Source organism: Salvelinus alpinus, chromosome 1 (genome assembly GCF_045679555.1).
Source record: "Salvelinus alpinus chromosome 1, SLU_Salpinus.1, whole genome shotgun sequence".
Taxonomy (NCBI): Eukaryota; Metazoa; Chordata; class Actinopteri; order Salmoniformes; family Salmonidae; genus Salvelinus; species Salvelinus alpinus.
Window position 1 is genome coordinate 15,588,659 of NC_092086.1, and position 21,853 is coordinate 15,610,511.

At 41.6% G+C, this 21,853-nt stretch overlaps 1 protein-coding gene across 2 annotated transcripts; it reads left to right on the top strand.

Annotated features, from left to right (window-relative positions):
- The first annotated feature begins 2 nt into the window (after positions 1 to 2).
- On the top strand, positions 3 to 21,245 carry LOC139570537 (small integral membrane protein 22-like). Of its 2 annotated transcripts, none has more exons than XM_071392486.1 (4): positions 3 to 483; positions 1,513 to 1,685; positions 1,760 to 1,827; positions 19,955 to 21,245. In XM_071392486.1, exons 2-4 carry the CDS (start codon positions 1,556 to 1,558, stop codon positions 20,000 to 20,002), a joined length of 246 nt encoding a protein of 81 aa, XP_071248587.1. In that variant the 5' UTR covers positions 3 to 483; positions 1,513 to 1,555; the 3' UTR covers positions 20,003 to 21,245. The 2 variants fall into 2 exon arrangements, with proteins under 2 accessions (XP_071248587.1, XP_071248596.1); XM_071392495.1 differs by having other exon boundaries at positions 1,543 to 1,685.
- The last annotated feature ends 608 nt before the right edge of the window (positions 21,246 to 21,853 follow it).

The following is a 21,853-nucleotide window of genomic DNA, read 5'->3' on the forward strand; positions in this document are numbered from 1 at the left end:
CAACAGCGCCTCATACGGAACTAATATGTTACTACAATACATCATATGACCGCAACTCAACTTTACACAATATTGCTATTCCTTGAATTAGGTAAATCAGCTGGTTTACTATATAAAAAATACATTTATAATTTACTGCAATGAAAACAGAAATGTAGCTATGACAAATCCTAGTTTTATATACATGCGTCACACATATGAATTGCTCTGACTTTATTTCCTCCAGTCACATCATAAAAGTTTCCTTTGAAAAGACATGGCCAAGAGCAATAGTGGAAATGACTGGCAATATCTCTCACATTCGGTAAGTCCATGATCACGATACACCTTTAGACCTGCTTGGAGGAAATTAAGCATATTTCAAACGACCTACCCTCGCCCCATGCAAATCAGTGCACAGTGACCCGCACAGCGACAGGTGCGTCAGTCGGGCAGGTACCCGGAAGAAGAGAGAAAAAAACCAGGAGCTTGTTCGAGTTACAGGTACAATGAACTTCGGAAAAACATATAGAAACTTGTTTGATTACTACCGAAAATATTAGTTTATTGTAATTGTTTGTGTTCAACTTAAGTTATATATATATAGGTAATCTTGGAATATTCTTTAAAAGTGAAAGTCTGAGGCTGTAATTCATCAAGATGTTCCAGTCAGTCAAACATAACGATAATGATGTTGGTCTTGTGTTAAAGAAGTTAAAAGCAAATCTAGTCATTTTTAGATGTAAAATCGAGTCTGTATTTGGCTAGTTGATCTGTATCTCATCGTAGTCTATGTAAAAGTGATCAGAAGAAAAGCACTGTGTCTGGGGCAGAGCAGGTACGCTGAACTCTGATCCATTTTAGTACTGTGTCTAGGGCAGAGCAGGTACGCTGAACTCTGATCCATTTTAGTACTGTGTCTAGGGCAGAGCAGGTACGCTGAACTCTGATCCATTTTAGTACTGTGTCTGGGGCAGAGCAGGTACGCTGAACTCTGATCCATTTCAGTACTGTGCCTAGGTCAGAGCAGGTTCGCTGAACTCTGATCCATTTCAGTACTGTGTCTAGGGCAGAGCAGGTACGCTGAACTCTGATCCATTTTAGTACTGTGTCTGGGGCAGAGCAGGTACGCTGAACTCTGATCCATTTTAGTACTGTGTCTGGGGCAGAGCAGGTATGCTGAACTCTGATCCATTTTAGTACTGTGTCTAGGGCAGAGCAGGTACGCTGAACTCTGATCCATTTTAGTACTGTGTCTAGGGCAGAGCAGGTACGCTGAACTCTGATCCATTTCATGAGGGACATTCAAAATGCAGCATGATCTCCAATACAATACATAGTCAGCCAGTCAGGTGCATTGTGATTGTCTATAGAGAATTACCACAATCTCTTCTCCCAGTGTGTCCTGTAATAACCCTGACTGCTACAGTTATGGACCAGAGAAACCTTGTAGTCTATATTAGAACCACATCTCTTCTCCCAGTGTGTCCTGTATTTTATAATCATCATAAACCCTATATTGTTCTTCTCCAGTGTGTTAACCCTGACTGAGACTAATTCTAGCCCAGCTATAGCCATGGACCAGAGGAGCCTACAGGCAGAGTTTAAGGATCAGTTTACAGATGTGGTGTCCAGACTGCAGTCTAAACAGCTGTTCCAGTCTGACTGGGACATCGCCTCCTTCGCTGTCTTCTTCATTTTCATCGGTAGGAACACACACGCGCACACACACACCCACACACACATGCACACAATTGACTGTCCATCTTGATCCTTTCAGGCATGGTTCTGCTGCTTGTTGTCCTGGTTCTGATCCGCTGCTGCTGCTGCTGCTGCTGTGATGAACAGGTAATGTAGCAATCAATCAATAAAATGCAGTGGCCTGTTTCTGTCAGAAATGTGTGGTGTATATAACCTGGTCCCAGATCTGTTGGTATCTATAGCCTGGTCCCAGATCTGTTGGTATCTATAGCCTAGTCCCAGATCTGTTGGTATCTATAGCCTAGTCCCAGATCTGTTGGTATCTATAGCCTGGTCCATGATCTGTTGGTATCTATAGCCTGGTCTCAGATCTGGTTGTATCTATAGCCTGGTCTCAGATCTGTTGGTATCTATAGCCTGGTCCCAGATCTGTTGGTATCTATAGCCTGGTCCCAGATCTGTTGGTATCTATAGCCTGGTCTCAGATCTTTTGGTATCTATAGCCTGGTCTCAGATCTGTTGGTAGCCTGGTCTCAAATCTGTTGGTATCTATAGCCTGGTCCCAGATCTGTTGGTATCTATAGCCTGGTCCCAGATCTGTTGGTATCTGTAGCCTGGTCTCAGATCTGTAGCTATCTATAGCATGGTCTCAGATCTGGTGGTATCTATAGCCTGGTCCCAGATCTGGTGCTCTTGCCTTGTCTATCCTGTCTTGTATCATGGTCATTCAGACTCTATCCTGTCTTGTATCATGGTCATTCAGACTCTATCCTGTCTTGTATCATGGTCATTCAGACTCTATCCTGCCTTGTATCATGGTCATTCAGACTCTATCCTGTCATGTATCATGGTCATTCAGACTCTATCCTGTCATGTATCATGGTCATTCAGACTCTATCCTGTCATGTATCATGGTCATTCAGACTCTATCCTGTCTTGTATCATGGTCATTCAGACTCTATCCTGTCTTGTGTCATGGTCATTCAGACTCTATCCTGTCATGTATCATGGTCATTCAGACTCTATCCTGTCTTGTATCATGGTCATTCAGACTCTATCCTGTCATGTATCATGGTCATTCAGACTCTATCCTGTCTTGTATCATGGTCATTCAGACTCTATCCTGTCTTGGTCATTCAGACTCTATCCTGTCTTGGTCATTCAGACTCTATCCTGTCTTGTATCATGGTCATTCAGACTCTATCCTGTCATGTATCATGGTCATTCATACTCTATCCTGTCTTGTATCATGGTCATTCAGACTCTATCCTGTCATGTATCATGGTCATTCAGACTCTATCCTGTCATGTATCATGGTCATTCAGACTCTATCCTGTCATGTATCATGGTCATTCATACTCTATCCTGTCTTGTGTCATGGTCATTCAGACTCTATCCTGTCTTATGTCATGGTCATTCAGACTCTATCCTGCCTTGTATCATGGTCATTCAGACTCTATCCTGTCATGTATCATGGTCATTCAGACTCTATCCTGTCATGTATCATGGTCATTCAGACTCTATCCTGTCATGTATCATGGTCATTCAGACTCTATCCTGTCTTGTATCATGGTCATTCAGATTCTATCCTGTCTTGTGTCATGGTCATTCAGACTCTATCCTGTCATGTATCATGGTCATTCAGACTCTATCCTGTCTTGTATCATGGTCATTCAGACTCTATCCTGTCATGTATCATGGTCATTCAGACTCTATCCTGTCTTGTATCATGGTCATTCAGACTCTATCCTGTCTTGGTCATTCAGACTCTATCCTGTCTTGTATCATGGTCATTCAGACTCTATCCTGCCTTGTATCATGGTCATTGACTCTATCCTGCCTTGTATCATGGTCATTCAGACTCTATCCTGTCTTGTATCATGGTCATTCAGACTCTATCCTGTCTTGTGTCATGGTCATTCAGACTCTATCCTGTCATGGTCATTCATACTCTATCCTGTCTTGTATCATGGTCATTCAGACTCTATCCTGTCTTGTATCATGGTCATTCAGACTCTATCCTGCCTTGTATCATGGTCATTCAGACTCTATCCTGCCTTGTGTCATGGTCATTCAGACTCTATCCTGTCTTGTATCATGCTCATTCAGACTCTATCCTGTCATGGTCATTCAGACTCTATCCTGTCTTGTGTCATGGTCATTCAGACTCTATCCTGTCTTGTGTCATGGTCATTCAGACTCTATCCTGCCTTGTATCATGGTCATTCAGACTCTATCATGGTCATTCAGACTCTATCCTGTCTTGTATCATGGTCATTGACTCTATCCTGTCTTGTATCATGGTCATTCAGACTCTATCCTGTCTTGTGTCATGGTCATTCAGACTCTATCCTGTCATGTATCATGGTCATTCAGACTCTACCCTGTCTTGTATCATGCTCATTCAGACTCTATCCTGTCATGGTCATTCAGACTCTATCCTGTCTTGTGTCATGGTCATTCAGACTCTATCCTGTCTTGTGTCATGGTCATTCAGACTCTATCCTGCCTTGTATCATGGTCATTCAGACTCTATCCTGTCATGTATCATGGTCATTCAGACTCTATCCTGTCATGTATCATGGTCATTCAGACTCTATCCTGTCATGTATCATGGTCATTCAGACTCTATCCTGTCTTGTATCATGGTCATTCAGACTCTATCCTGTCTTGTGTCATGGTCATTCAGACTCTATCCTGTCATGTATCATGGTCATTCAGACTCTATCCTGTCTTGTATCATGGTCATTCAGACTCTATCCTGTCATGTATCATGGTCATTCAGACTCTATCCTGTCTTGTATCATGGTCATTCAGACTCTATCCTGTCTTGTATCATGGTCATTCAGACTCTATCCTGTCTTGTATCATGGTCATTCAGACTCTATCCTGCCTTGTATCATGGTCATTCAGACTCTATCCTGTCATGTATCATGGTCATTCAGACTCTATCCTGTCATGTATCATGGTCATTCAGACTCTATCCTGTCATGTATCATGGTCATTCAGACTCTATCCTGTCTTGTATCATGGTCATTCAGACTCTATCCTGTCTTGTGTCATGGTCATTCAGACTCTATCCTGTCATGTATCATGGTCATTCAGACTCTATCCTGTCTTGTATCATGGTCATTCAGACTCTATCCTGTCATGTATCATGGTCATTCAGACTCTATCCTGTCTTGTATCATGGTCATTCAGACTCTATCCTGTCTTGGTCATTCAGACTCTATCCTGTCTTGTATCATGGTCATTCAGACTCTATCCTGTCATGTATCATGGTCATTCATACTCTATCCTGTCTTGTATCATGGTCATTCAGACTCTATCCTGTCATGTATCATGGTCATTCAGACTCTATCCTGTCATGTATCATGGTCATTCAGACTCTATCCTGTCATGTATCATGGTCATTCATACTCTATCCTGTCTTGTGTCATGGTCATTCAGACTCTATCCTGTCTTATGTCATGGTCATTCAGACTCTATCCTGCCTTGTATCATGGTCATTCAGACTCTATCCTGTCATGTATCATGGTCATTCAGACTCTATCCTGTCATGTATCATGGTCATTCAGACTCTATCCTGTCATGTATCATGGTCATTCAGACTCTATCCTGTCTTGTATCATGGTCATTCAGATTCTATCCTGTCTTGTGTCATGGTCATTCAGACTCTATCCTGTCATGTATCATGGTCATTCAGACTCTATCCTGTCTTGTATCATGGTCATTCAGACTCTATCCTGTCATGTATCATGGTCATTCAGACTCTATCCTGTCTTGTATCATGGTCATTCAGACTCTATCCTGTCTTGGTCATTCAGACTCTATCCTGTCTTGTATCATGGTCATTCAGACTCTATCCTGCCTTGTATCATGGTCATTGACTCTATCCTGTCATGTATCATGGTCATTCAGACTCTATCCTGTCTTGTATCATGGTCATTCAGACTCTATCCTGTCTTGTGTCATGGTCATTCAGACTCTATCCTGTCTTGTGTCATGGTCATTCAGACTCTATCCTGCCTTGTGTCATGGTCATTCAGACTCTATCCTGTCTTGTATCATGGTCATTCAGACTCTATCCTGTCTTGTATCATGGTCATTCAGACTCTATCCTGTCATGTATCATGGTCATTCAGACTCTATCCTGTCTTGTGTCATGGTCATTCAGACTCTATCCTGTCATGGTCATTCATACTCTATCCTGTCTTGTATCATGGTCATTCAGACTCTATCCTGTCTTGTATCATGGTCATTCAGACTCTATCCTGCCTTGTATCATGGTCATTCAGACTCTATCCTGCCTTGTGTCATGGTCATTCAGACTCTATCCTGTCTTGTATCATGCTCATTCAGACTCTATCCTGTCATGGTCATTCAGACTCTATCCTGTCTTGTGTCATGGTCATTCAGACTCTATCCTGTCTTGTGTCATGGTCATTCAGACTCTATCCTGCCTTGTATCATGGTCATTCAGACTCTATCATGGTCATTCAGACTCTATCCTGTCTTGTATCATGGTCATTGACTCTATCCTGTCTTGTATCATGGTCATTCAGACTCTATCCTGTCTTGTGTCATGGTCATTCAGACTCTATCCTGTCATGTATCATGGTCATTCAGACTCTACCCTGTCTTGTATCATGCTCATTCAGACTCTATCCTGTCATGGTCATTCAGACTCTATCCTGTCTTGTGTCATGGTCATTCAGACTCTATCCTGTCTTGTGTCATGGTCATTCAGACTCTATCCTGCCTTGTATCATGGTCATTCAGACTCTATCCTGTCATGTATCATGGTCATTCAGACTCTATCCTGTCATGTATCATGGTCATTCAGACTCTATCCTGTCATGTATCATGGTCATTCAGACTCTATCCTGTCTTGTATCATGGTCATTCAGACTCTATCCTGTCTTGTGTCATGGTCATTCAGACTCTATCCTGTCATGTATCATGGTCATTCAGACTCTATCCTGTCTTGTATCATGGTCATTCAGACTCTATCCTGTCATGTATCATGGTCATTCAGACTCTATCCTGTCTTGTATCATGGTCATTCAGACTCTATCCTGTCTTGGTCATTCAGACTCTATCCTGTCTTGTATCATGGTCATTCAGACTCTATCCTGTCATGTATCATGGTCATTCATACTCTATCCTGTCTTGTATCATGGTCATTCAGACTCTATCCTGTCATGTATCATGGTCATTCAGACTCTATCCTGTCATGTATCATGGTCATTCAGACTCTATCCTGTCATGTATCATGGTCATTCATACTCTATCCTGTCTTGTGTCATGGTCATTCAGACTCTATCCTGTCTTATGTCATGGTCATTCAGACTCTATCCTGCCTTGTATCATGGTCATTCAGACTCTATCCTGTCATGTATCATGGTCATTCAGACTCTATCCTGTCATGTATCATGGTCATTCAGACTCTATCCTGTCATGTATCATGGTCATTCAGACTCTATCCTGTCTTGTATCATGGTCATTCAGATTCTATCCTGTCTTGTGTCATGGTCATTCAGACTCTATCCTGTCATGTATCATGGTCATTCAGACTCTATCCTGTCTTGTATCATGGTCATTCAGACTCTATCCTGTCATGTATCATGGTCATTCAGACTCTATCCTGTCTTGTATCATGGTCATTCAGACTCTATCCTGTCTTGGTCATTCAGACTCTATCCTGTCTTGTATCATGGTCATTCAGACTCTATCCTGCCTTGTATCATGGTCATTGACTCTATCCTGTCATGTATCATGGTCATTCAGACTCTATCCTGTCTTGTATCATGGTCATTCAGACTCTATCCTGTCTTGTGTCATGGTCATTCAGACTCTATCCTGTCTTGTGTCATGGTCATTCAGACTCTATCCTGCCTTGTATCATGGTCATTCAGACTCTATCCTGTCTTGTATCATGGTCATTCAGACTCTATCCTGTCTTGTATCATGGTCATTCAGACTCTATCCTGTCATGTATCATGGTCATTCAGACTCTATCCTGTCATGTATCATGGTCATTCAGACTCTATCCTGTCTTGTGTCATGGTCATTCAGACTCTATCCTGTCATGGTCATTCATACTCTATCCTGTCTTGTATCATGGTCATTCAGACTCTATCCTGTCTTGTATCATGGTCATTCAGACTCTATCCTGCCTTGTATCATGGTCATTCAGACTCTATCCTGCCTTGTGTCATGGTCATTCAGACTCTATCCTGTCTTGTATCATGCTCATTCAGACTCTATCCTGTCATGGTCATTCAGACTCTATCCTGTCTTGTGTCATGGTCATTCAGACTCTATCCTGTCTTGTGTCATGGTCATTCAGACTCTATCCTGCCTTGTATCATGGTCATTCAGACTCTATCATGGTCATTTCAGACTCTATCCTGTCTTGTATCATGGTCATTGACTCTATCCTGTCTTGTATCATGGTCATTCAGACTCTATCCTGTCTTGTGTCATGGTCATTCAGACTCTATCCTGTCATGTATCATGGTCATTCAGACTCTACCCTGTCTTGTATCATGCTCATTCAGACTCTATCCTGTCATGGTCATTCAGACTCTATCCTGTCTTGTGTCATGGTCATTCAGACTCTATCCTGTCTTGTGTCATGGTCATTCAGACTCTATCCTGCCTTGTATCATGGTCATTCAGACTATCATGGTCATTCAGACTCTATCCTGTCTTGTATCATGGTCATTGACTCTATCCTGTCTTGTATCATGGTCATTCAGACTCTATCCTGTCTTGTGTCATGGTCATTCAGACTCTATCCTGTCATGTATCATGGTCATTCAGACTCTACCCTGTCTTGTATCATGGTCATTCAGACTCTATCCTGTCATGTATCATGGTCATTCAGACTCTATCCTGTCATGTATCATGGTCATTCAGACTCTATCCTGTCTTGTATCATGCTCATTCAGACTCTATCCTGTCTTGGTCATTCAGACTCTATCCTGTCTTGTATCATGGTCATTCAGACTCTATCCTGTCATGTATCATGGTCATTCAGACTCTATCCTGTCATGTATCATGGTCATTCAGACTCTATCCTGTCATGTATCATGGTCATTCAGACTCTATCCTGTCTTGTATCATGGTCATTCAGACTCTATCCTGTCTTGTGTCATGGTCATTCAGACTCTATCCTGTCATGTATCATGGTCATTCAGACTCTATCCTGTCTTGTATCATGGTCATTCAGACTCTATCCTGTCATGTATCATGGTCATTCAGACTCTATCCTGTCTTGTATCATGGTCATTCAGACTCTATCCTGTCTTGGTCATTCAGACTCTATCCTGTCTTGTATCATGGTCATTCAGACTCTATCCTGTCATGTATCATGGTCATTCATACTCTATCCTGTCTTGTATCATGGTCATTCAGACTCTATCCTGTCATGTATCATGGTCATTCAGACTCTATCCTGTCATGTATCATGGTCATTCAGACTCTATCCTGTCATGTATCATGGTCATTCATACTCTATCCTGTCTTGTGTCATGGTCATTCAGACTCTATCCTGTCTTATGTCATGGTCATTCAGACTCTATCCTGCCTTGTATCATGGTCATTCAGACTCTATCCTGTCATGTATCATGGTCATTCAGACTCTATCCTGTCATGTATCATGGTCATTCAGACTCTATCCTGTCATGTATCATGGTCATTCAGACTCTATCCTGTCTTGTATCATGGTCATTCAGATTCTATCCTGTCTTGTGTCATGGTCATTCAGACTCTATCCTGTCATGTATCATGGTCATTCAGACTCTATCCTGTCTTGTATCATGGTCATTCAGACTCTATCCTGTCATGTATCATGGTCATTCAGACTCTATCCTGTCTTGTATCATGGTCATTCAGACTCTATCCTGTCATGGTCATTCATACTCTATCCTGTCTTGTATCATGGTCATTCAGACTCTATCCTGTCTTGTATCATGGTCATTCAGACTCTATCCTGCCTTGTATCATGGTCATTCAGACTCTATCCTGCCTTGTGTCATGGTCATTCAGACTCTATCCTGTCTTGTATCATGCTCATTCAGACTCTATCCTGTCATGGTCATTCAGACTCTATCCTGTCTTGTGTCATGGTCATTCAGACTCTATCCTGTCTTGTGTCATGGTCATTCAGACTCTATCCTGCCTTGTATCATGGTCATTCAGACTCTATCATGGTCATTCAGACTCTATCCTGTCTTGTATCATGGTCATTGACTCTATCCTGTCTTGTATCATGGTCATTCAGACTCTATCCTGTCTTGTGTCATGGTCATTCAGACTCTATCCTGTCATGTATCATGGTCATTCAGACTCTACCCTGTCTTGTATCATGCTCATTCAGACTCTATCCTGTCATGGTCATTCAGACTCTATCCTGTCTTGTGTCATGGTCATTCAGACTCTATCCTGTCTTGTGTCATGGTCATTCAGACTCTATCCTGCCTTGTATCATGGTCATTCAGACTCTATCCTGTCATGTATCATGGTCATTCAGACTCTATCCTGTCATGTATCATGGTCATTCAGACTCTATCCTGTCATGTATCATGGTCATTCAGACTCTATCCTGTCTTGTATCATGGTCATTCAGACTCTATCCTGTCTTGTGTCATGGTCATTCAGACTCTATCCTGTCATGTATCATGGTCATTCAGACTCTATCCTGTCTTGTATCATGGTCATTCAGACTCTATCCTGTCATGTATCATGGTCATTCAGACTCTATCCTGTCTTGTATCATGGTCATTCAGACTCTATCCTGTCTTGGTCATTCAGACTCTATCCTGTCTTGTATCATGGTCATTCAGACTCTATCCTGTCATGTATCATGGTCATTCATACTCTATCCTGTCTTGTATCATGGTCATTCAGACTCTATCCTGTCATGTATCATGGTCATTCAGACTCTATCCTGTCATGTATCATGGTCATTCAGACTCTATCCTGTCATGTATCATGGTCATTCATACTCTATCCTGTCTTATGTCATGGTCATTCAGACTCTATCCTGTCTTATGTCATGGTCATTCAGACTCTATCCTGCCTTGTATCATGGTCATTCAGACTCTATCCTGTCATGTATCATGGTCATTCAGACTCTATCCTGTCATGTATCATGGTCATTCAGACTCTATCCTGTCATGTATCATGGTCATTCAGACTCTATCCTGTCTTGTATCATGGTCATTCAGATTCTATCCTGTCTTGTGTCATGGTCATTCAGACTCTATCCTGTCATGTATCATGGTCATTCAGACTCTATCCTGTCTTGTATCATGGTCATTCAGACTCTATCCTGTCATGTATCATGGTCATTCAGACTCTATCCTGTCTTGTATCATGGTCATTCAGACTCTATCCTGTCGTGGTCATTCAGACTCTATCCTGTCTTGTATCATGGTCATTCAGACTCTATCCTGCCTTGTATCATGGTCATTGACTCTATCCTGTCATGTATCATGGTCATTCAGACTCTATCCTGTCTTGTATCATGGTCATTCAGACTCTATCCTGTCTTGTGTCATGGTCATTCAGACTCTATCCTGTCTTGTGTCATGGTCATTCAGACTCTATCCTGCCTTGTATCATGGTCATTCAGACTCTATCCTGTCTTGTATCATGGTCATTCAGACTCTATCCTGTCTTGTATCATGGTCATTCAGACTCTATCCTGTCATGTATCATGGTCATTCAGACTCTATCCTGTCTTGTGTCATGGTCATTCAGACTCTATCCTGTCATGGTCATTCATACTCTATCCTGTCTTGTATCATGGTCATTCAGACTCTATCCTGTCTTGTATCATGGTCATTCAGACTCTATCCTGCCTTGTATCATGGTCATTCAGACTCTATCCTGCCTTGTGTCATGGTCATTCAGACTCTATCCTGTCTTGTATCATGCTCATTCAGACTCTATCCTGTCATGGTCATTCAGACTCTATCCTGTCTTGTGTCATGGTCATTCAGACTCTATCCTGTCTTGTGTCATGGTCATTCAGACTCTATCCTGCCTTGTATCATGGTCATTCAGACTCTATCATGGTCATTCAGACTCTATCCTGTCTTGTATCATGGTCATTGACTCTATCCTGTCTTGTATCATGGTCATTCAGACTCTATCCTGTCTTGTGTCATGGTCATTCAGACTCTATCCTGTCATGTATCATGGTCATTCAGACTCTACCCTGTCTTGTATCATGCTCATTCAGACTCTATCCTGTCATGGTCATTCAGACTCTATCCTGTCTTGTGTCATGGTCATTCAGACTCTATCCTGTCTTGTGTCATGGTCATTCAGACTCTATCCTGCCTTGTATCATGGTCATTCAGACTATCATGGTCATTCAGACTCTATCCTGTCTTGTATCATGGTCATTGACTCTATCCTGTCTTGTATCATGGTCATTCAGACTCTATCCTGTCTTGTGTCATGGTCATTCAGACTCTATCCTGTCATGTATCATGGTCATTCAGACTCTATCCTGTCATGTATCATGGTCATTCAGACTCTATCCTGTCATGTATCATGGTCATTCAGACTCTATCCTGTCTTGTATCATGCTCATTCAGACTCTATCCTGTCTTGGTCATTCAGACTCTATCCTGTCTTGTATCATGGTCATTCAGACTCTATCCTGCCTTGTATCATGGTCATTGACTCTATCCTGTCATGTATCATGGTCATTCAGACTCTATCCTGTCTTGTATCATGGTCATTCAGACTCTATCCTGTCTTGTGTCATGGTCATTCAGACTATCCTGTCTTGTGTCATGGTCATTCAGACTCTATCCTGCCTTGTATAATGGTCATTCAGACTCTATCCTGTCTTGTATCATGGTCATTCAGACTCTATCCTGTCTTGTATCATGGTCATTCAGACTCTATCCTGTCTTGTATCATGGTCATTCAGACTCTATCCTGTCTTGTGTCATGGTCATTCAGACTCTATCCTGTCATGGTCATTCATACTCTATCCTGTCTTGTATCATGGTCATTCAGACTCTATCCTGTCTTGTATCATGGTCATTCAGACTCTGTCCTGCCTTGTATCATGGTCATTCAGACTCTATCCTGTCTTGTGTCATGGTCATTCAGACTCTATCCTGTCTTGTATCATGGTCATTCAGACTCTATCCTGTCTTGTATCATGGTCATTCAGACTCTATCCTGTCTTGTGTCATGGTCATTCAGACTCTATCCTGTCATGGTCATTCATACTCTATCCTGCCTTGTGTCATGGTCATTCAGACTCTATCCTGTCTTGTATCATGGTCATTCAGACTATCCTGTCTTGTATCATGGTCATTCAGACTCTATCCTGTCATGTGTCATGGTCATTCAGACTCTATCCTGTCTTGTGTCATGGTCATTCAGACTCTATCCTGTCTTGTGTCATGGTCATTCAGACTATATCCTGCCTTGTATCATGGTCATTCAGACTCTATCATGGTCATTCAGACTCTATCCTGTCTTGTATCATGGTCATTGACTCTATCCTGTCTTGTATCATGGTCATTCAGACTCTATCCTGTCTTGTATCATGGTCATTCAGACTCTATCCTGTCATGTATCATGGTCATTCAGACTCTATCCTGTCTTGTATCATGGTCATTCAGACTCTATCCTGTCATGTATCATGGTCATTCAGACTCTATCCTGTCTTGTATCATGGTCATTCAGACTCTATCCTGTCTTGGTCATTCAGACTCTATCCTGTCTTGTATCATGGTCATTCAGACTCTATCCTGCCTTGTATCATGGTCATTGACTCTATCCTGTCATGTATCATGGTCATTCAGACTCTATCCTGTCTTGTATCATGGTCATTCAGACTCTATCCTGTCTTGTGTCATGGTCATTCAGACTATATCCTGTCTTGTGTCATGGTCATTCAGACTCTATCCTGCCTTGTATCATGGTCATTCAGACTCTATCCTGTCTTGTATCATGGTCATTCAGACTCTATCCTGTCTTGTATCATGGTCATTCAGACTCTATCCTGTCATGTATCATGGTCATTCAGACTCTATCCTGTCTTGTGTCATGGTCATTCAGACTCTATCCTGTCATGGTCATTCATACTCTATCCTGTCTTGTATCATGGTCATTCAGACTCTATCCTGTCTTGTATCATGGTCATTCAGACTCTATCCTGCCTTGTATCATGGTCATTCAGACTCTATCCTGCCTTGTGTCATGGTCATTCAGACTCTATCCTGTCTTGTATCATGCTCATTCAGACTCTATCCTGTCATGGTCATTCAGACTCTATCCTGTCTTGTGTCATGGTCATTCAGACTCTATCCTGTCTTGTGTCATGGTCATTCAGACTCTATCCTGCCTTGTATCATGGTCATTCAGACTCTATCATGGTCATTCAGACTCTATCCTGTCTTGTATCATGGTCATTGACTCTATCCTGTCTTGTATCATGGTCATTCAGACTCTATCCTGTCTTGTGTCATGGTCATTCAGACTCTATCCTGTCATGTATCATGGTCATTCAGACTCTACCCTGTCTTGTATCATGGTCATTCAGACTCTATCCTGTCATGTATCATGGTCATTCAGACTCTATCCTGTCATGTATCATGGTCATTCAGACTCTATCCTGTCTTGTATCATGGTCATTCAGACTCTATCCTGTCTTGGTCATTCAGACTCTATCCTGTCTTGTATCATGGTCATTCAGACTCTATCCTGCCTTGTATCATGGTCATTGACTCTATCCTGTCATGTATCATGGTCATTCAGACTCTATCCTGTCTTGTATCATGGTCATTCAGACTCTATCCTGTCTTGTGTCATGGTCATTCAGACTATCCTGTCTTGTGTCATGGTCATTCAGACTCTATCCTGCCTTGTATAATGGTCATTCAGACTCTATCCTGTCTTGTATCATGGTCATTCAGACTCTATCCTGTCTTGTATCATGGTCATTCAGACTCTATCCTGTCTTGTATCATGGTCATTCAGACTCTATCCTGTCTTGTGTCATGGTCATTCAGACTCTATCCTGTCATGGTCATTCATACTCTATCCTGTCTTGTATCATGGTCATTCAGACTCTATCCTGTCTTGTATCATGGTCATTCAGACTCTGTCCTGCCTTGTATCATGGTCATTCAGACTCTATCCTGTCTTGTGTCATGGTCATTCAGACTCTATCCTGTCTTGTATCATGGTCATTCAGACTCTATCCTGTCTTGTATCATGGTCATTCAGACTCTATCCTGTCTTGTGTCATGGTCATTCAGACTCTATCCTGTCATGGTCATTCATACTCTATCCTGCCTTGTGTCATGGTCATTCAGACTCTATCCTGTCTTGTATCATGGTCATTCAGACTATCCTGTCTTGTATCATGGTCATTCAGACTCTATCCTGTCATGTGTCATGGTCATTCAGACTCTATCCTGTCTTGTGTCATGGTCATTCAGACTCTATCCTGTCTTGTGTCATGGTCATTCAGACTATATCCTGCCTTGTATCATGGTCATTCAGACTCTATCATGGTCATTCAGACTCTATCCTGTCTTGTATCATGGTCATTGACTCTATCCTGTCTTGTATCATGGTCATTCAGACTCTATCCTGTCTTGTATCATGGTCATTCAGACTCTATCCTGTCATGTATCATGGTCATTCAGACTCTATCCTGTCTTGTATCATGGTCATTCAGACTCTATCCTGTCATGTATCATGGTCATTCAGACTCTATCCTGTCTTGTATCATGGTCATTCAGACTCTATCCTGTCTTGGTCATTCAGACTCTATCCTGTCTTGTATCATGGTCATTCAGACTCTATCCTGCCTTGTATCATGGTCATTGACTCTATCCTGTCATGTATCATGGTCATTCAGACTCTATCCTGTCTTGTATCATGGTCATTCAGACTCTATCCTGTCTTGTGTCATGGTCATTCAGACTATATCCTGTCTTGTGTCATGGTCATTCAGACTCTATCCTGCCTTGTATCATGGTCATTCAGACTCTATCCTGTCTTGTATCATGGTCATTCAGACTCTATCCTGTCTTGTATCATGGTCATTCAGACTCTATCCTGTCATGTATCATGGTCATTCAGACTCTATCCTGTCTTGTGTCATGGTCATTCAGACTCTATCCTGTCATGGTCATTCATACTCTATCCTGTCTTGTATCATGGTCATTCAGACTCTATCCTGTCTTGTATCATGGTCATTCAGACTCTATCCTGCCTTGTATCATGGTCATTCAGACTCTATCCTGCCTTGTGTCATGGTCATTCAGACTCTATCCTGTCTTGTATCATGCTCATTCAGACTCTATCCTGTCATGGTCATTCAGACTCTATCCTGTCTTGTGTCATGGTCATTCAGACTCTATCCTGTCTTGTGTCATGGTCATTCAGACTCTATCCTGCCTTGTATCATGGTCATTCAGACTCTATCATGGTCATTCAGACTCTATCCTGTCTTGTATCATGGTCATTGACTCTATCCTGTCTTGTATCATGGTCATTCAGACTCTATCCTGTCTTGTGTCATGGTCATTCAGACTCTATCCTGTCATGTATCATGGTCATTCAGACTCTACCCTGTCTTGTATCATGGTCATTCAGACTCTATCCTGTCATGTATCATGGTCATTCAGACTCTATCCTGTCATGTATCATGGTCATTCAGACTCTATCCTGTCTTGTATCATGGTCATTCAGACTCTATCCTGTCTTGGTCATTCAGACTCTATCCTGTCTTGTATCATGGTCATTCAGACTCTATCCTGCCTTGTATCATGGTCATTGACTCTATCCTGTCATGTATCATGGTCATTCAGACTCTATCCTGTCTTGTATCATGGTCATTCAGACTCTATCCTGTCTTGTGTCATGGTCATTCAGACTATCCTGTCTTGTGTCATGGTCATTCAGACTCTATCCTGCCTTGTATAATGGTCATTCAGACTCTATCCTGTCTTGTATCATGGTCATTCAGACTCTATCCTGTCTTGTATCATGGTCATTCAGACTCTATCCTGTCTTGTATCATGGTCATTCAGACTCTATCCTGTCTTGTGGCATGGTCATTCAGACTCTATCCTGTCATGGTCATTCATACTCTATCCTGTCTTGTATCATGGTCATTCAGACTCTATCCTGTCTTGTATCATGGTCATTCAGACTCTGTCCTGCCTTGTATCATGGTCATTCAGACTCTATCCTGTCTTGTGTCATGGTCATTCAGACTCTATCCTGTCTTGTATCATGGTTATTCAGACTCTATCCTGCCTTGTATCATGGTCATTCAGACTCTATCCTGCCTTGTGTCATGGTCATTCAGACTCTATCCTGTCTTGTATCATGGTCATTCAGACTATCCTGTCTTGTATCATGGTCATTCAGACTCTATCCTGTCATGTGTCATGGTCATTCAGACTCTATCCTGTCTTGTGTCATGGTCATTCAGACTCTATCCTGTCTTGTGTCATGGTCATTCAGACTATATCCTGCCTTGTATCATGGTCATTCAGACTCTATCATGGTCATTCAGACTCTATCCTGTCTTGTATCATGGTCATTGACTCTATCCTGTCTTGTATCATGGTCATTCAGACTCTATCCTGTCTTGTATCATGGTCATTCAGACTCTATCCTGTCATGGTCATTCATACTCTATCCTGTCTTGTATCATGGTCATTCAGACTCTATCCTGTCTTGTATCATGGTCATTCAGACTCTGTCCTGCCTTGTATCATGGTCATTCAGACTCTATCCTGTCTTGTGTCATGGTCATTCAGACTCTATCCTGTCTTGTATCATGGTTATTCAGATTCTATCCTGCCTTGTATCATGGTCATTCAGACTCTATCCTGCCTTGTGTCATGGTCATTCAGACTCTATCCTGTCTTGTATCATGGTCATTCAGACTATCCTGTCTTGTATCATGGTCATTCAGACTCTATCCTGTCATGTGTCATGGTCATTCAGACTCTATCCTGTCTTGTGTCATGGTCATTCAGACTCTATCCTGTCTTGTGTCATGGTCATTCAGACTATATCCTGCCTTGTATCATGGTCATTCAGACTCTATCATGGTCATTCAGACTCTATCCTGTCTTGTATCATGGTCATTGACTCTATCCTGTCTTGTATCATGGTCATTCAGACTCTATCCTGTCTTGTATCATGGTCATTCAGACTCTATCCTGTCATGTATCATGGTCATTCAGACTCTATCCTGTCTTGTATCATGGTCATTCAGACTCTTATCCTGTCATGTATCATGGTCATTCAGACTCTTATTCTGCCTTGTATCATGGTCATTCAGACTCTATCCTGTCTTGTATCATGGTCATGCAGACTCTATCCTGTCTTGTGTCATGGTCATTCAGACTCTATCCTGTCTTGTATCATGGTCATTCAGACTCTATCCTGTATTGTATCATGGTCATTCAGACTCTATCCTGTCTTGTATCATGGTCATTCAGACTCTATCCTGCCTTGTATCATGGTCATTCAGACTCTATCCTGTCATGTATCATGGTCATTCAGACTCTATCCTGTCATGTATCATGGTCATTCAGACTCTATCCTGTCTTGTATCATGGTCATTCAGACTCTATCCTGTCTTGTATCATGGTCATTCAGACTCTATCCTGCCTTGTATCATGGTCATTCAGACTCTATCCTGTCTTGTATCATGGTCATTCAGACTCTATCCTGCCTTGTATCATGGTCATTCAGACTCTATCCTGCCTTGTATCATGGTCATTCATACTCTATCCTGTCTTGTATCATGGTCATTCAGACTCTATCCTGTCTTGTGTCATGGTCATTCAGACTCTATCCTGTCTTGTGTCATGGTCATTCAGACTCTATCCTGTCTTGTATCATGGTCATTCAGACTCTATCCTGTCTTGTATCATGGTCATTCAGACTCTATCCTGTCTTGTGTCATGGTCATTCAGACTCTATCCTGTCTTGTATCATGGTTATTCAGACTCTATCCTGTCTTGTATCATGGTGAAGACCCATCAGTTGAGTCAGTCACATGATCACATCCTACAATAAAGGGTTTGTTTTCATTTTGACCACAGATGTATCATGGCTGTATCAAGGAGTCTGTGGTGAACACCCATCACTTTGAGTCATTCACATCCTTCAATAGAGGGTCTGTTTTAGTGAGACCAGATGTAGCATGGCTGTATCAAGGAGTCTGTGGTGAACACCCATCACTTTGAGTCATTCACATCCTACAATAGAGGGTCTGTTTTAGTGAGACCAGATGTAGCATGGCTGTATCAAGGAGTCTGTGGTGAACACCCATCACTTTGAGTCATTCACATCCTACAATAGAGGGTCTGTTTTAGTGAGACCAGATGTAGCATGGCTGTATCAAGGAGTCTGTGGTGAACACCCATCACTTTGAGTCATTCACATCCTACAATAGAGGGTCTGTTTTAGTGAGACCAGATGTAGCATGGCTGTATCAAGGAGTCTGTGGTGAACACCCATCACTTTGAGTCATTCACATCCTACAATAGAGGGTCTGTTTTAGTGAGACCAGATGTATCATGGCTGTATCAAGGAGTCTGTGGTGAACACCCATCACTTTGAGTCATTCACATCCTACAATAGAGGGTCTGTTTTAGTGAGACCAGATGTATCATGGCTGTATCAAGGAGTCTGTGGTGAACACCCATCACTTTGAGTCATTCACATCCTACAATAGAGGGTCTGTTTTAGTGAGACCAGATGTATCATGGCTGTATCAAGGAGTCTGTGATGAAGACCCATCATTCTGAGTCATTCACATCCTACAATAGAGGGTCTGTTTTAGTGAGACAAGTGTTCTGTTTCCTCTGAATAAAGAGGTCTTGAAAGATACATGATTTTCTCTCCTTTCTGTGTTTCCTCTGAATAAAGAGGTCTTGAAAGATACATGATTTTCTCTCCTTTCTGTGTTTCCTCTGAATAAAGAGGTCTTGAAAGATACATGATTTCCCCTCCCCTCTGTTTCCTCTGAATAAAGAGGTCTTGAAAGATACATGATTTTCTCTCCTCTCTCTGTTTCCTCTGAATAAAGAGGTATTGAAAGATACATGATTTCCCCTCCTCTCTATTCAGAGGAAACAGAGAGAGAGGAGGGGAAATCATGTATCTTTCAATACCTCTTTATTCAGAGGAAACAGAGAGAGAGGTCTTGAAAGATCCATGATTTTCTCTCCTCTGTGTTTCCCAACAGCCTAGAAGACACAAAGTGGGTCATGAAAACTTTGGAATGGAGACCTGAAAGAAACTTGGAAACAGAATTGAAGATTCCACAATGACGACACTTAAATTGATTAGTCCTTTTTATAATTCATTTTATTCATATTTTTAGATGCACTTTATATTTTCACCTTCATCTGTGTGCCAAACCAAGAGTTGTATAACTTGTTTTCATTCTGGTTCTATTTACTTTGACGGGTGGAAAATGTTGCACTCCCTGTGGTAACCCATTTTAGCTGCCGTCTAATGGTGGCAAGTCATTGGAGGTCATATGAACCAGTTTGTTTACTTGTTCCCTGCACGGCTAGCGGTTGTTGCTAGGACGCGATCAAGGTGAAAACAGTCACTGCGTGTCAAAACCAGAAGATAACAGGGCTTTCACTAACGGTTCATGAAAAACTGGGCACCACTCTTTATGTAGTAGAATCAACGCGAGTTCACAAAGCCAAAGTTTAGTACTTCGTTGAACGTGTACTTTAAACGTAACTTCTTAAGTGTATGTAATGAGGAATCATAGATATTGTAGTAGTATTGATTCAATGACTTTAATGTAGTTAGTTATATTAACAATAATTCAATGTTGAAACATGTACATCGTATGATTCAATAATATTTTGTATTGAATCTGTCCTGATTGACTGACCGAACACTCCTGTATAACATCTTTATTGCACAGATAATAAATCATATGGTCCACAACATATACATCTCAAAATGGATTTGAAAACACTTGCAGTAATAATTATTTTTGTTCAGCATTAGAATGGATATTCACTTCACAGGGAATCATCAACGCAAAGTAACAGAAGTGCAAAAATAAACAATTGAATAAATAATAACATTAGCAAACACATTTAAAATTAACTGATACAATGACGAATAATAGCTTAGCGTCGAGAAGGCATGAACGTTTACCCTTCAAAGCTGGGAATGTCCGTTTTCCTTTATACTTGACATAAAGCGTCATGCCAAGGAATTACAGTCAGAAATCTACAAGTTAATATCACTATGAAGAGTCACGGTAACACTGTTTCATGTCACAAACGTATACTTCTGCTGAGTAGTGTAGTCTACACAAAATAACAGTATTGTTTACCACAGTATGACAATATGCTTGACAAATTTTGATTCCAATAACTTTTTCACACTGCTGAGCAAACCAAACTGGCCTGGTTACTCATTAACCATAGATGCTGGAACCGTGTAGGAGAAGACAATGTGTTTGTATCGGTCCCTACCCAAATAAACCATACATTTAAAAAATATCTGAGCTAGTACAGTACATTTTTGGTTGCTATTATAGTGTGAAAAGGGTATTACTATGTGGAGAGGAGGAACATTAGTATTCAGTAACAAGAGTGTTTCAGACAAACAATAACACAAGCTGATTCATAACGAGGTCCAAGTTGGTACTATACAACAGGGAGGTCCAAGTTGGTACTATACAACAGGGAGGTCCAAGTTAGTTGGTACTATACAACAGGGAGGTCCAAGTTAGTTGGTACTATACAACAGGGAGGTCCAAGTTAGTTGGTACTATACAACAGGGAGGTCCAAGTTGGTACTATACAACAGGGAGGTCCAAGTTGGTACTATACAACAGGGAGGTCCAAGTTGGTACTATACAACAGGGAGGTCCAAGTTGGTACTATACAACAGGGAGGTCCAAGTTGGTACTATACAACAGGGAGGTCCAAGTTGGTACTATACAACAGGGAGGTCCAAGTTGGTACTATACAACAGGGAGGTCCAAGTTGGTACTATACAACAGGGAGGTCCAAGTTGGTACTATACAACAGGGAGGTCCAAGTTGGTACTATACAACAGGGAGGTCCAAGTTGGTACTATACAACAGGGAGGTCCAAGTTGGTAC

Coding starts and splice junctions, on each gene's coding strand:
- LOC139570537 (XM_071392486.1), top strand. CDS start 1,556: ATGGACCAGAGGAGCCTACAGGCAGAGTTTAAGGATCAGTTTACAGAT. Junction 1,686..1,759: donor TGTCTTCTTCATTTTCATCG/GTAGGAACACAC, acceptor TGATCCTTTCAG/GCATGGTTCTGCTGCTTGTT. Junction 1,828..19,954: donor GCTGCTGCTGTGATGAACAG/GTAATGTAGCAA, acceptor GTTTCCCAACAG/CCTAGAAGACACAAAGTGGG.